Genomic DNA, 16,985 nt, shown 5'->3' with positions numbered 1-16,985 from the left:
AGAACCACCAAAAACCCAACCACAAATTCAAGTAGAGCAACAAAAAGTAGAACCCGTCGAATAAAAATAGAAACATTTACGAAGAAAGAAACGAATTGTGGATGTGCCGATGCTAAAGCCGAAGGCGGTGCCGTGTGCCCCTCAAAAAAAAAAAAAAAAAAAAAAAAAACTCTAACCACTTACCAAGCAAACCAGAATACCATCCATCCTCCCAACTCGGATGGGTACAACGGCACTGCTTTCGAACCAGACACGTTGTCACACAGAGAAAAAATATCACCACAAAACGATGGGTCATCCGAATACCAGCTACCTTGGATCTGAGGCATATCATCGTTGTACCACAATAAATCTGTACCCAAACGAAAGACATAATGATGAAATGAAAGTGATCTACAAATTGATACCTCTTGAATTTAGTGCCTTAGTAACGGTTGTTATAAAACATCATGCACACCCATACCTTAAGATACATCCACAATTGGAACTCTGCGATATCACAATGATATGCCAAAGATCAGTGATATATGTTTAGGATTAATTGAAAAAGTCGAGATGATAATATGAAACAGATGTTATGTTTTTTCTCTGTGCACTGCCGAGCACCCAGCAGCCCAGCAGCAACCCCCTAAAAAAAACAAAAAAAACGAAAAAAAAGAAAGGGGGCAACCCTGGTGGGGCTGGTGGGTGGGTGACGTGCTGCAGCGCCGGTGGGTGGCAACCCTGTCGGTGGGGCAGCGGTATTGCGGTATTGACAGCGGTGCCACAACCAAAGTGCACGTACTGTGTGTGTGTTTTGTGTGTAAGCGAGTACTACTACTACCACTGCAGCAAAAAACATAACCGTTACCGATGCATTACAACTGTATGTGTGATCTCCTCTTTCTCTCTTCTCTCTCTCTTCTTTTTGTTTCTCTCTTTATTCCGTCAATTTAATGGCCAATTCGAATATCAAAACGTGAACTCCACACAAAAAAAAAAAATAAAAATAAAAAAAAAACCGAAAACCCAAATTCCACCCAAAAATCCGTTCCTGCATCCCTGGCATTGTGTGAATCCCCCAATCAAACTCACGTACACACGTCATACACACACACACACATACGCTCTGTCTGCCAACGCGTGATATACACACTGCGACAAAAAAACACACTAAACAAATGCATACAAACCACCAAGTAGGTCAACACATGAAGAAATCATCGTTGTCCGAGTCCTCATCGGATATGATGGATTTGGACGATGGTGTCGAGTCCACGCCGGGATTGACAGACACGCATCCTGGACGGAGTGCGGTGGCTCCATTTTTGGGAGCCCATCAGCAGCAGCAGCAGCAGCAGCAGCAACCGGTGGCATCCTCAATGTCGATGTCGATCGACAAGCAGCTGCAGCATCCACTGCAGCAGCTGACGCAGACGCAACTGTACCAGCAGCAGCAGCAGCAGCAACAGCAGCAGAACGGCTTCAAGCAGCAGCAACAGCAACATACGCAACAGCAGCAGCAACAGTCCCACACAATAAACGCAGCAGCAAGCGCAGCAGCGGCAACGAGCGGCAGCGGCAGCAGCGGCCTCACCATGAGGCACAATAATGCCCTGGCCGTTAGTATCGAGACCGACGTTTGACTACTGGGTAAGTGTTGGAAAACGCCACTCGCTTGCTGCACAGACCGATCCCCAAACACCCACCCCTTCCATCTTTATCACACTCTCAATCTATCTATCTTGCTCTGGCACACTTCAAACCCCTAAGAACCCCCCTCCACCCACCTTGCACCTTGAACCGTAGAGCGTAACTAGGTTTAAGTGTTGCAAAATGCCAAAAGCAAAATGCAAAATTCCAAAACGGTTCGTTCGCACTGGCCGCCATTGATGCGGGGCAGCGGCAACACTTTGTTTTGCTGCTAAATGAGAGAAACGAAATGTTGGAATTATACGTGTTAAAATAACATAAATTTAAAAACTTCTTGAATGTGTTTTTAATGTAAAATTTGATAATCTTAAAAATCAAACACATTTCTTTTCCCTAACCAGTGCGAACGTCCGATCATTTAAATTGAACTGAATTGAATTCCGATTTGATTAGAATATAACTTTTTCTCTCTTTTCTCTCCACGTGGCGCGCTCTTCTACCTACGCGATACACATGTTTGCCTATGTTTACGTATCGTATGAACCTAATCCTAAACTTAACTTAAACCTAAACCTAAAACCTTTGCCTACGTCTTGATCCCTATGTATTACCATATGTATGATATGACACGATATGTATATGATATATGATATGATAATTTATGTTATATGATAAAGTGCAAAAGACGTTGCGTGGTATAAAATTGGCCTTGACAGGAGTTACGTTGGATGCCAGAAACGACTACAAAAGCTGTTTATATTTAATTTAAGTAGAACAAATAACAAAACAAATTTAATCTATTGCTAAATTAAATTAAATTAAATCTAAACTAAAACTTAAATTAATTTAATTTAATTAAATTAAATTATACATTTAATGATAAACAACACAAAAACCAAAATCCAAACCAGAACAAACCAAAAGCAAGATAAATGAATGAGTAAGGGAGTAACAATAAATTCGAGTAGTATGGCATAATCCAATAAAACCAAAAAACAAAAAAAAAAACCATTGACAAATAACAAAGATCAACAAGGTGAGAGATAAAACAGCATTAACATCGAAGAAGTGATGGCAGAAATTAAATCAAATTTTTAACAAACGAAGCTGAATATGTCAACCTACAAACGGAACGGAAACAGAAACTGTAAATAATGCAAAAAGAATTCATTCGGCTCACAAGCCATTATTTTAGCAGGAATACTACAGATTGCTTTGAGAACTCCGATCGAAGGGATAAGCACAGTGAAGCAAGTCCATGTGGAGGGATGTCCCTTTTTTAAGAACCGATCAACATAACCTCACAAAGCAGATTTCCGATATATTTACACACAGTCAGTCACACACACACAGACACGCATTACAAGAAAGTATAGAAAAACTGCCGTAATATTTAATAACTGAAAAAACCAAAAAACCGAAACCTACTTGTATAGTCATCAAGGAATACCAATACCAACCCGAAACCGAATCCAAGGCAATATCTGCTTTTAAATGTGAGGGGAATTACTATCGTGTAACTTAGAACAGCTAACCATCTAACTGAATAACTGAACTAACCAACTAGGCATATGCATACATACATACATATATGTGATAGATGTACTATGTGTATGGAACCTAAACAATATCGTTCGTAACTCGTAACTACTCGAGACCCTTTGTTTTTTGATTAAAGCTTAAGAGAAATCTATGCCCACCCAATCCACTTCGAACCTCTCCACTACGAAACCAACTAACTGAACCCATATCAGCTATATATCTTCTGCTTCGATCCCCCCGAATTAAAACGAAATAAAAAGTACAAATATTCAACTAAAAGCGAAACAACTAAATCGTAAATACTACGATGAAGATGCAGATTCAGTGCTTGAAGGATTTATAAAAAGGAAAAGGAAAAACGACTGCAATTGAACTACACCTACAAGACCGAAGAAAGTACGGATCCAACGGATTGCTCGAATTCCCCACTCACAGATCCAAAAATCACAGAATCACAAAGAAGAGAAAAAGGTGGCGACAAGAGATGCAACAAAACAGAAAACGCTCTTATGATTTTTTTTAATAAAAGCAAACTATATACCACAAACAAAAAAAATTAACAAAAAAACCAACAAACACTAAAGGTAAAAGTTAAACTAAAAGCGATGATTTCTTCTTCGACTGAATTGCAGGGGTTAGTCGATACCCTATTCCCACTTCCCACCCAAAAAACCCCCCCCTCCCTTCTCCTAGCAAGAAATCGTTGACTGAACTGAACTGCGAATTCAACTTTTGCATTAAGTGTATATTAAAAGAGATACAAGATACAAAACTCCACTATACATATATATATAATGTGAAGATATATATTTATGTGTGTATATGTACCGAACTGCATAGATGAATATATTAATCGTATATGTATATGAGTAGGAGACCTGTACATAAGGAGGGTTGCTCTTGCCGATGTAAATTGATGGATAGCCCATAGTTCCATGGCAACCGAGAAACGGAGAAACCGATCATATTCAAGTGTAAATTTTAAAAAGCTTCGAAAACCGTCCACACACAAAACACTAACAAAAGCACTTGCACACACATTCATAGGTAACGGGGGGGTTGGGGGTAGTCCAAGGTCAGGGGTGGAGAGTTCGAGAGGTGGTTCTAGAGTCGGAAAGCCAAAGCAAAAAGATCCGGAGGAGCAGAGCAGAGCAAAGTGCCTTAAGGAACATTGTGCGCCAACCGACTCGATCCCCTCTGCCTCAGCCCCTTATCAAGGGAGCCACCCCTTGCTCCCCTTTTCCCCCGCCCCTGCAACCCATGCAACCCCTAGCAATTCAGTAGAACCAGCTGAAAGAAAAGAAAATAAAATAAAACAAGCGAACAATAATGCAACGTTTCCAAGGTGCCACAGTGGAGGCCAGGTATAAAGGGCCGAACGATACGTGGACACTGTGTAAATAATCGCTAAAATAGGGTATCCCCACTGTGGCTGCTAACTGCTGTAAATACTCTCCAACTACAACTACATCTTGCAAATGCTATTTTGTACAAAAAAAAACAAATCAACACCTAATAAAAAATCCAATAAATACTAAAAAGATTATATAATAAATGAATAAAATAAAATAAAACAAAATCAAGGAATAACACATTCAAATGTCAGTTAAATGTTGTAGCATATAACGGGTTAACATAAATACCAGGGTACTCGGTTATGACCAGCTGATGGACGCACGAGGTAGTACCGCACGCGTTGCTACCGGCACTGCTCAGAGTCGGGAAAGTGGGGGGGGTTTTTTTCTAGGTGTACTGCTCGAAATGCTGGCGATGTATGCTATAATATTATTTGATTTCGCGTGCTAAGGGAATATAGGGAATTTGCTCGCTCTAATCAATCAGAAAACAGAGAAAGAGAAGAGTATTCAGATGGTCGACAATAGAAGAAAGACTTTTTCACAAAAAAACTTGCGGCTTGATTGTTGTTGCTGATGATGTTGTTGCAGCAACTTGCAGTAGCCCACCCAACCTAGACCATTTATTCCAGAGTTATTAAATACACCTTTTTACCAAATGGTCCCTAAAATCAAGTTCGCTTTTGTTAATACCCTACCATACTTCCGTTCCGCATGACCCCCTTATGTAAACGCCTAGCAAGTATTCATTTTAAATTCACAATTTTTATTTAAAAATAATAATAATAACTACACTCCATGTGAGTCTGGATGTATTTAATTTCTAATAGCTTTAGTAAATAATATTTCAATTTAGGCATGTAAAGTTTTAATTTAAGTTAATTTCAAAGAAAAATTCTAGTCTAGTGAGAATAATCGTGAGAATGGCGCTGTGGGAAGATAATATGATAGGTTCATTTAAGGTATAATAGTAATAATATATTTAATATGTAATATAGGTAGTATAATAAAATAGGGTATATTTAAATTCGGGCATTATTTTTGTTCAGGCGCGAACAGAAGTGGTTTACGTTATCAATACTAACTCTTCTTTTTTTTTTTTATTGTGTTTTCTGTTAGTTTTTTAATCATCGCCGTCTATGCACAAAATTTCTTTTACTTGGCTTTGACTTTACTTTTTGCATTCGTAGATCCAAAAAAAACAATACAGGTTTGGGTAAACTTACCGCTCCAGTTCCAGCCGGTCGAAAGCGCTTTCGGCGATGCTGCGGGGAGGGTCATATAAACCTACGTATAAGCTTGTAGATCACTTTTAATTTGTTTGCATATTACACCTTCTTTTCATTTTAATTTGTTTTGTTTTGCATTATTTTCGTTGGTTGTCTTGCGTACGTTAATTAGGTTTTATATTTTTTCTTTGGCTACGCAAGCAACACACCACTTTTATTTTCGCCAAAATAATTGTAATTTTTCTTAGCTTGCCCATTTGGTTATTATATACTTTTTACTTCATTATTCTCTTCATAGATCTTTTCTTTTCATATTATTGTTCACATCACCATTCTCTCACAGATTTTTGATTTTCTCACTTGCTTTGCTTTTAAATTATAACTTCATGATTTTGGACTTGATCTTTTAACTAATAAAAATTAAGAAAAAAACAAAAAAAAATGGAACTCGATCGGATTTTCCATCGAGTATAACCTTTTCTAAGGCAGACCGTGGCACTTGGTTATTTCTTACTGCTTCTTGCCGATTTACACCATTACGAGGTTATGCACGAGCTCGATGGGGTTAACAAAAGAGAGGTTAGGCACGAGTTCGAAGGGGTTATTTCCGACTTTTCCGGCTTTTCCGCACTTTTCCGCCTACGGGATCGTCATAGGAAGCTCGATAGGGTTCCCGTGCCGGATTTAAATGATGAGAGCGCTGCTGATGTTACCCGCTGTCTACTCCCAACTGGATCGCAAATTCTTATCTCAAGTGGATTTTGGGGAACCGAAGAAAAATATGCAGGTTTTTTTGGGCTTACGCCCCACACCTCTCCGCAGCTCTGCACTCGCAAGCTTTTGGCTCTCGCAAATAGAAATCTTACGGCGACAGAGGCAGCGGAATTCGGAAGTTGGGACTTCGGAGTTGGCCCTGAACTGAGCAGGAAATCACTGTTGTTTGTGGTTTTAAATGCAGTTGACCAGCCTTGTGTCGGCTTGTCCACGTGAGGGTTAGAAAAACTTGGCTTGTGGATAAGGGTGAACTGGTCACCTCAGGCGTCAATCGGCAAATAGACCGAGCTTAGGGTTTGGATCACGCTTGTAGGCCTATTTCCGTAGGCCGCGAAGGTCTCCAGTGTCACTGTGACATTCGACCCTGGAAAAAGGATTTCATCCCTGCGGATCTAAACTCTGCTATTATCTAGTAATTTTTCCTCTCCAGTATTAATTTTAAGTATTTCTAAACTAAAAAAAATGTAAATTTTCATTTCTAGTTTTAAATATTCAAAATTTTCTTCTTAAGTTACCCATGAATTTTTATTTCTTAAACACCTAAAAATAATTTTATTTATTATACACTTAGCTAATTTTATAACCAAAGTTATGCAGCAGCCGGACCCTAATTATCTTGTGCATGGTTTAATCAGCCTTTGTGCACAGTTTTACAGCCACTGACAAGTGCATATCCAGGAAAACTATTGCATGCTTTTAGGCTTGTTGATTATTTTTGTTTGCTTTGAAAATTCATTTTAGACAGCGACAAGCGCTCCTACAAAACCCCCCCACCAAGATCACGCTTACGAGGGAAAGGAAAAACCTGAAAAGCGCGATCCACGCTTGGAGCTGAGAGGTTTCTAACGCTATTGTTTAAGGTCTTTAGCATGGAACTTCCCTATATAATGGCCCTGTAGATCCTCTACGTCATAGTAACTATTACCGAGTTTTCTTTTAATACGAGCCTTAAGAAACGTTGGGGCGAGCTTGGCATTATAGCCTTTTGCAAAATTGCTTTGGGAAAAGTTCCGCCTATATACTTCCTGACCTGGGACAAAAGTGACATCACGACTTCTAAGATTGTACGCGTTTTCGTTTCTCTGATGTTGTTTCCTCATGGTCACTACTGCCTTGTTGCGCTCTAAATCAAAACTATCATCCCTCTGAAAGCATACTGAACGGTCTTCGAGCATGTCCAAATTACGCAAGAGCTTATAGGTGGACCCATTGGTAACCATGTGTTGGCCAAATGTTAACCGATAAGGAGTAGCATTTACGGCCGTATGAAAGCTAGAGCGCAGCGAACAACAAATCTTGCTTAGTTGCTCATCCCAGTTGGTCTGATTCGGATGTATATAAGACTTAATTGCTGCGATCACAGACCTATTTACTCTTTCGGAGGCGTTCCCCTGAGGTGCGTAGATTGCCGTATATGAGTGACGAATGTTATATTTTTCCAAAAGTCGATTAAACGCGTGAGATTTGAATTGCACACCGTTGTCAGATACAACGACCTCAGGAATGCCAAAGCAGTGCAACAAATCTTCCTCAACGTATCTCAAAATTGCATCAGCGGTAAACTTTTTAATGGGCTTTAGAAATGGGAATTTTGAAAAGTGATCCAGCACTACAAATACTCCTATATGGCCAGATCGAGAACGCGGATATGGCCCCAGAAAATCTACGTATAGTTTTTGGAAAAACCGCTGTGTTTCGCCTGTTTTACTTAGATTAGGTTTGAGGCTATAATTGGGATGTTTTGAGCATTTACATATTTCGCAGCTATTCACATGGGTCTTTACGTCCGCTACTAGATTGGGCCAGTAATAATACCTACGTACTCGCTCTAGGGTTTTATTTATACCACAGTGGGAAGCTAAAGGGTGGTCATGTGCTATTTGCAATACGGTCGGAACCAATCCTTTTGGAACCCAAATCTTCCAGGCCATGTCATCGGCTATTCTGTCGCCTGTTGCGTGTTCCATCCTGCGATACAAAAACTCGTCAATGACTTTTACGTCTGGAAGTTGAGACTGATTCTGCCTAACTTTGTTCTTTAACTCTTCGTAATCCTTGCTTTTAAAGTGATCTGATTGGAGGTCAATGAACTGGTCGACTTCTAGGGCTGATAAGTCATCTGTAAAGGTCCGTGAGAGAGCATCCGGAACAATATTTTGGCTGCCTTTTCTGTGTGTAATTTCAAAACTAAATCCCTGAAGCTTGAGAGCCCACCTAGCTAACCTGCTGCTTAAGTCTGACTGGGACATGAGCCATTTTAGCGAGGCATGGTCGGTGACTACGGTAAACTTATGACCCTCAACATATGCTCGGAATTTCTTAATGGACATGATAGCCGCTAAACATTCCTTTTCAGTAACGGAATAGTTTCTTTGGCACTGATTCAGCTTGCGAGACATGAAAGCGATTGGCACTTCGTCTCCACTAGAATTTAACTGGACCAACACCCCACCGATTCCCGTATGGCTGGCGTCACAATGTATGAAAAAGGGTTCCTCGAAATTCGGACTATGCAGAACTGGTGCTTCGCACATTTGCTTTTTAAGAGCTTCAAACGCCTTTTGTGCCTCTGTCGACCATTCAAACTTTCTCTTTTGTCTAAGAGCATCAGTTAAGGGTGAAGCAATAGTGGCATAATTCCTGATAAATTTGTGGTACCACCCAGTCATACCTAAAAAGCGTCGAAGCTGTTTGACTGATCGTGGTTCCGGAAATTCAACGATGGCTGAAAGTTTATCTGGGTCTGTGGCTATGGTTCCGTGTCCTACAACATGGCCTAGATACTGTATTTCCTTTAAGCAAAACTTGCTTTTCTGCACATTTATTGTAAGACCTGCCTTAGAAAATTGGGATGCCAGTTCTCTTAAGGTTTTGAGATGTTTTTCTAGCGAATCTGATACTATTAATAGGTCGTCTAGGTAGACAAAAACTTCCCTTTTCAAATTAGCCGGGACAATCTTGTCCATTAACTTGGACATGGTCTGGGGTGCGTTGCAGAGCCCGAATGGCATTACCGCAAATTGATAAAGGGGACGACCGGGGACAGTAAACGCAGTTTTGTCTCTGGACTTTGGGTCAAGTGGAATTTGCCAGAAGGCATCCTTCAAGTCTAAGCTTGAAATGAATTCAGCCTTTGGCAAACGACTTAGAATTCCGTCGATAAACGGCATTGGATAGGCGTCCTTTACTGTTACTGCGTTCACTTTTCTACTGTCTAAGCAAAGGCGGACTTTTCCTGGCTTACGTACAAGGACCACAGGAGAAGACCACGCACTATTTGATTCCTCAATCACTCCCAGAGACAACATACGGTCTAGCTCTTCGTACATCATCCTTTCGATAGCAGGAGAAACTGGATAATGTCTCTGCTTAATTGGTTTCGCGTCCGCCACATCGATGCTATGCGAAAGAACAGATGTACGCCCTAATCCATTTTCGGCAAACGAAGGAAATAAAGCTACGGTGTCTGTCAGTTGTTTACGCTGTTCCGTTGTTAACGGTCGCAATAAAGGGTCATCAAAAGTTGACAAATTAAGGCTGGAGACACCAGATGGAAGCAACTGAAAACTGATCCAAAAATCAATCCCTAGGTAAAGGTTTTGAGATAAAGAAGGCACAATGTAGAAAGTAATTTCTTTTGCCTGATTCCTGAATAATACCTCTGTGGTTAGCTTGCCTATTATCTCCTGTGACTTTCCATCTGCTGTTTTTACTGAACATCGAAAGGGTTTTATGGGTTTCTTTTCATTTATCAGCTCTTTTGCCAAAGATCCACCTATGCAACTTATTGATGCTCCGGTGTCAAGTAAACCACTATACGATTCGCCTAACATATAAACCTTTGCGTATGGCCTAACGTCTAATGAATTTTCTATAATTGATGAAAGCACCTTTGCGCGTTCTTGCCTAATTGTTTTAAAATAAATTCGATGTCGAACTCCTGATTGGCAATGCTTGTGCTTATTTACTCCAAACTGTTTGTTGACTTTGCTATGTAATGGTAGTTCCGGGGAATTATGAATATCTGGTATATTTTGATTATTTACTGAAAGCGTCACTGAATCAACGTTTGTTAATCCAGTTTTGGTTCTCTCGGTGGATATTTTTGGCGAGCACTCCCTACTGGTGCTCGAGACCCCCAGTTTTTTGACGTCTTACATTTTGCGCATGTGGGTCTATAAGTATCTGGCTTTCCGCATCCATAGCAGAAAACTCGGCGTTCGCATGTGCAGTCATGGTATCTATGCCCTGGTACGCCGCAGTTCCAACACTGCAGCTCAATTGCCGCAATTTCTTCGATCTCTTGATCTTCGCCGGGTGGTTCATCCTCTTGCTGAGTAGCTATCTCGTTTACCTGTCGTTTTTGCACAGGTCGGATAAAGGTATTATGGAGTTTGGACACATTCTGCTTAAAAATTTCATGTCTTCGCACGGCTTGGCGTAGATCCGCCACGCTTCTAATCGATACATGAAGCAGCTCATGTTGTATTTCTGTTAAAAGGTTGGACCTTAACACCCCTAGCATATAGGAGTCTGACATTGGCTGAGACAAGTGGTCTGCCATAGCAGCTATAACCTGATAATATTCATCAAAAGATTCGTTGGGTTTTTGCTTGCGCTGATCAATAGTGGCCTGAATATCCCTATCTGTACGCGCATCTTTGAACTGGGTCCTCAGAGCCTGACACAAATCTACCCAAACTATGGATTCTACTGACTTGTGGTATCTCCAGAACCACTCGGCTGCACCGCCTTCGAACAAGTTGCTTGCATATTGAGCCAACAAATCAGATCTTCCTGCTAGTGTCTGCCTAGTCAAGGCTTCGGCCCGATAAATAAAGTCATCTACTGATAAGGCACCTTTGCCAGTGTATCGCAACTTCCAATTGGTCATTATTTGAATAATACGGCCTGGATTTAGGTCGGGTACCTCTGACTGAGAACTATTCGATCTGTTTACATTGCCTACTAAATTTGTGGAATTTAGTGGAGGAACTTGGGTTCCGTTATTGTTACCACTGGTCGCTGCTTGCCCCTGCAATGACATTCTTTGAAAGCCTGTCTCTATTGCCCTCGTTAGAACTTCTGATTGTTTACTGGCAGCGGCTCCCATTGCATTTGCTATAGCCTGTACTAACTTGTTTATATTTGGATCCTCGTCCTGTAAGTCCATTTCTGGGGTATTAGCGTCTGACTGCCTGTTCAAATTTTGAGAACCTGTTGCTTGTTCAACCTGGGTGTTGTCCAATGATTCAGGTGGTTCGATCGGAGCTTTGCAGACGGGACAGTGTGTACGGGCTGTGGTGTTAAAACACGCCAGGTGGAAGGTATGATCACAATCTGTTGTTAGCAGCTGCGTCGTATACTCAATCTCATCTGTGCAAATAAAACAATGTAAACCTCTTTCCTCTCCACGTAAGTTTTCTGGACTGCGAGTCAAAGGCATTGTTTTATAAATATGTTTATGATGGTTAATGAATTATAACAAAATAATGAATATTAAGATTTCCCAAAAAAAATACAATCGAAGTAGTGAATTATAATATCAATATTACTAGGGTCATGCTATCACTTATTTCCGGAAAGGTATAATACGTTTTAGTTATGGACGAGAAATAGGCATTGTTCTGAATTTTGTATAGAGATCTCTAGTAGTAACGCACCACGACTGAGTTTCATACACGCATTCAACAATAACCAGAAAAACACAAAATTTAGCTAGATGCGGTAATTATTTTGAAACTACCCGATTTCGATAGCTAAACAAAAAAAAGAATAGAAAAAGAGATAATTTAGATAGATTTTATTTGTTGCTAAATAAAAGAAATTAAGAAAACCATAAGAAAGAAAGAAATGTAGCTAGATGCGGTAATTATTTTTAAATTAACCGATGTCAATAGCTAAATAAAATAAATTTATAAAGTAATTAGAAAAACAGATAGTTTAGCTAGATGCGGCAATTATTTTTAAATTAGCCGAAGTCAATAGCTAAATAAAAGAAGGGTATAACTGTCGAGAAAACTTAAGCACGGGAAAAGGTTTTCATTTAGTCAAAACACTATAGTCAACCGTGCAAGACATCTCAACTGAAATACAAATTCCCTAGCATTTTTGATGGGTCGAGTCGTGTTTACTTGGAAAACGTCCGCTAATCTAAACCCAAAAATACTAAGCTGCGAATGAAATTAAATATGAGAAAGATAATAAGAATTTTGGATAAGAGTTTGCGAGGGAAGGGTGGCCTAAATTTGATGGAGATGGCCAATAGGCATGAATTAATCGGCTTGCCGGTTATGGCCGACACGTTTGGGCGCCACAAATAATATTTGTTGTAGCATATAACGGGTTAACATAAATACCAGGGTACTCGGTTATGACCAGCTGATGGACGCACGAGGTAGTACCGCACGCGTTGCTACCGGCACTGCTCAGAGTCGGGAAAGTGGGGGGGGTTTTTTTCTAGGTGTACTGCTCGAAATGCTGGCGATGTATGCTATAATATTATTTGATTTCGCGTGCTAAGGGAATATAGGGAATTTGCTCGCTCTAATCAATCAGAAAACAGAGAAAGAGAAGAGTATTCAGATGGTCGACAATAGAAGAAAGACTTTTTCACAAAAAAACTTGCGGCTTGATTGTTGTTGCTGATGATGTTGTTGCAGCAACTTGCAGTAGCCCACCCAACCTAGACCATTTATTCCAGAGTTATTAAATACACCTTTTTACCAAATGGTCCCTAAAATCAAGTTCGCTTTTGTTAATACCCTACCATACTTCCGTTCCGCATGACCCCCTTATGTAAACGCCTAGCAAGTATTCATTTTAAATTCACAATTTTTATTTAAAAATAATAATAATAACTACACTCCATGTGAGTCTGGATGTATTTAATTTCTAATAGCTTTAGTAAATAATATTTCAATTTAGGCATGTAAAGTTTTAATTTAAGTTAATTTCAAAGAAAAATTCTAGTCTAGTGAGAATAATCGTGAGAATGGCGCTGTGGGAAGATAATATGATAGGTTCATTTAAGGTATAATAGTAATAATATATTTAATATGTAATATAGGTAGTATAATAAAATAGGGTATATTTAAATTCGGGCATTATTTTTGTTCAGGCGCGAACAGAAGTGGTTTACGTTATCAATACTAACTCTTCTTTTTTTTTTTTATTGTGTTTTCTGTTAGTTTTTTAATCATCGCCGTCTATGCACAAAATTTCTTTTACTTGGCTTTGACTTTACTTTTTGCATTCGTAGATCCAAAAAAAACAATACAGGTTTGGGTAAACTTACCGCTCCAGTTCCAGCCGGTCGAAAGCGCTTTCGGCGATGCTGCGGGGAGGGTCATATAAACCTACGTATAAGCTTGTAGATCACTTTTAATTTGTTTGCATATTACACCTTCTTTTCATTTTAATTTGTTTTGTTTTGCATTATTTTCGTTGGTTGTCTTGCGTACGTTAATTAGGTTTTATATTTTTTCTTTGGCTACGCAAGCAACACACCACTTTTATTTTCGCCAAAATAATTGTAATTTTTCTTAGCTTGCCCATTTGGTTATTATATACTTTTTACTTCATTATTCTCTTCATAGATCTTTTCTTTTCATATTATTGTTCACATCACCATTCTCTCACAGATTTTTGATTTTCTCACTTGCTTTGCTTTTAAATTATAACTTCATGATTTTGGACTTGATCTTTTAACTAATAAAAATTAAGAAAAAAACAAAAAAAAATGGAACTCGATCGGATTTTCCATCGAGTATAACCTTTTCTAAGGCAGACCGTGGCACTTGGTTATTTCTTACTGCTTCTTGCCGATTTACACCATTACGAGGTTATGCACGAGCTCGATGGGGTTAACAAAAGAGAGGTTAGGCACGAGTTCGAAGGGGTTATTTCCGACTTTTCCGGCTTTTCCGCACTTTTCCGCCTACGGGATCGTCATAGGAAGCTCGATAGGGTTCCCGTGCCGGATTTAAATGATGAGAGCGCTGCTGATGTTACCCGCTGTCTACTCCCAACTGGATCGCAAATTCTTATCTCAAGTGGATTTTGGGGAACCGAAGAAAAATATGCAGGTTTTTTTGGGCTTACGCCCCACACCTCTCCGCAGCTCTGCACTCGCAAGCTTTTGGCTCTCGCAAATAGAAATCTTACGGCGACAGAGGCAGCGGAATTCGGAAGTTGGGACTTCGGAGTTGGCCCTGAACTGAGCAGGAAATCACTGTTGTTTGTGGTTTTAAATGCAGTTGACCAGCCTTGTGTCGGCTTGTCCACGTGAGGGTTAGAAAAACTTGGCTTGTGGATAAGGGTGAACTGGTCACCTCAGGCGTCAATCGGCAAATAGACCGAGCTTAGGGTTTGGATCACGCTTGTAGGCCTATTTCCGTAGGCCGCGAAGGTCTCCAGTGTCACTGTGACATTCGACCCTGGAAAAAGGATTTCATCCCTGCGGATCTAAACTCTGCTATTATCTAGTAATTTTTCCTCTCCAGTATTAATTTTAAGTATTTCTAAACTAAAAAAAATGTAAATTTTCATTTCTAGTTTTAAATATTCAAAATTTTCTTCTTAAGTTACCCATGAATTTTTATTTCTTAAACACCTAAAAATAATTTTATTTATTATACACTTAGCTAATTTTATAACCAAAGTTATGCAGCAGCCGGACCCTAATTATCTTGTGCATGGTTTAATCAGCCTTTGTGCACAGTTTTACAGCCACTGACAAGTGCATATCCAGGAAAACTATTGCATGCTTTTAGGCTTGTTGATTATTTTTGTTTGCTTTGAAAATTCATTTTAGACAGCGACAAGCGCTCCTACAATGTACTGTACTTAGTCTCTATATCCGTAAGAAAGCTAAGATTTATGAGATGAATAAGCATTAGAGAAGATAATGATGAAGATAATGGTCCAGAGGAAGACGATGAAACTTGCAAAACACCAAGAAACGAACGAGGATTGAGGATTGAGGAGAGGGAATGAAGCATAACGAAAAGAAAACCGCCTACTTAAGATTAGATTTTATGTTTTAGATCGGTCGGAGGAAAGTTTTTAGCTTCATAGATACAAGATACCAGATAGCAGATAAACGATAAAAGATACCAGATAAAATGATAAATGAAACCAGATAGCAGATATCAGATAGCAGATACAAAGAGCCGAGTGTAAAGTAAGGTTGTTTTTTTTTCCTAGCCTTAATCTAGACAATTGAATAAATTTAGCAAACATAACTGTAAATGAGTCTAAGAATTACCGATGTATAGCTGAATTTCGAATTTCGAATTTGATTTTAATTTTATTATTACAATTATACGTTCATACTTTGTCCTACATCTTAAGACTTTGATTTAATCACAAAATAAGCCACTATAATTAAACAACACAAAAGAAAACCAAAAACCGAAAACAAAAAAAAAACACAAATAAAGCGGAGAAAACAGAAATTGAAAATCGTGTTAATATTTACCTATGAAAGCTTAAACAAACCAAAAAAAAAAACTGAAATTCTAAAAACATACAAAAAAACAGCAAAAAAATTTGGAATAAATGTGTTCAGCAAAAGAAATGTTATTATATGTTTAAATAAATTACAATTAATTCGAAATGAACAAAAAATTTAATGTAATTAAATTGAGCTAAGTACACAAGTAAAATTCAAAACAATTTCAAATTGTACATAAACACAGCATATACATTACAACAGAATACAAAAAACCATATAGCATGTAGCATATATCTAGACATATGCATATGCTGCAACCGAATTACAAAATACAAGCTAGCTAACCGCAGACTAAGCGCAGACTAAAAAACAAAATACGAAAAACAAAAGAAAACCTTATACATACCAAAGAAAACCAGAAACAACACAAGTACACAAGATGCAAGATGAAGAACAGTGAGAAGATTAAGAAAACGGAACCCCATGCTGATCCAATCCGATCCGAATCCACAATAAAGAAGCGATATCGAAGCAAATAAATTGAGAAAAGTGTTTTCGAAGCGTTTTTTATTTCGCACAGTCCCCTGTGCCCCAAACACCCCAAACAAAAACCAAAGAACCATCTTGTAAATAATATTACTCGCTATTCTAATTCTATTCGACTTATCCGTCTCAGTCTCATTCCATTCCGATTCGCTCCGCTCCGTTCCATTCCGTTCCATATATGTACGTATATATATTTTTTTGTATTTGTATTTTGGCTATAGATCCGTAGTTAGTCGAGTCGAAATCGAAATCGAAATGGAATCGGAAACGGAAACGGAATTAGAAACGGAATCAAAAGCGAAAGCGGAAACGGAAGCCGTAACCTTATTTCGATCTAGGATCTAGTCTGAAGCAAAAACGCTACATAGTTCTGTATACTTAGTTCGTATTGTAATTGTATTAGCTGGCGCTCAAAGAAAATCTTAAATCACTGAATTGTAAATATTTGAT

General features: G+C 39.0%; 1 protein-coding gene across 9 annotated transcripts in view; it reads left to right on the top strand.

Moving 5' to 3' along the window:
* LOC108066900 (potassium voltage-gated channel protein Shaker) overlaps positions 1-16,985 on the top strand; it is a 155,266-nt gene that overhangs the window by 133,012 nt on the left and 5,269 nt on the right. For 5 of the 9 annotated variants that reach the window (XM_070219094.1, XM_070219096.1, XM_070219095.1 and 2 more), the window contains 2 exons: positions 1,180-1,632; positions 2,310-4,185. The exons of 1 other annotated variant lie outside the window; for it this stretch is intronic. In XM_070219094.1, coding sequence (XP_070075195.1) covers positions 1,180-1,625 — 446 coding nt within the window. In that variant the 3' untranslated portion in view covers positions 1,626-1,632; positions 2,310-4,185. Of the gene's footprint in view, positions 1-1,179; positions 1,633-2,309; positions 4,186-16,985 lie in introns of those variants that run through there. 3 more of the 9 variants (XM_070219097.1, XM_070219093.1, XM_070219101.1) reach the window with 1 other exon arrangement.

The sequence above is a fragment of the Drosophila takahashii genome, chromosome X, assembly GCF_030179915.1.
Source record: "Drosophila takahashii strain IR98-3 E-12201 chromosome X, DtakHiC1v2, whole genome shotgun sequence".
Classification (NCBI taxonomy): Eukaryota; Metazoa; Arthropoda; class Insecta; order Diptera; family Drosophilidae; genus Drosophila; species Drosophila takahashii.
This window is presented reverse-complemented; position numbering and strand designations above follow the sequence as displayed.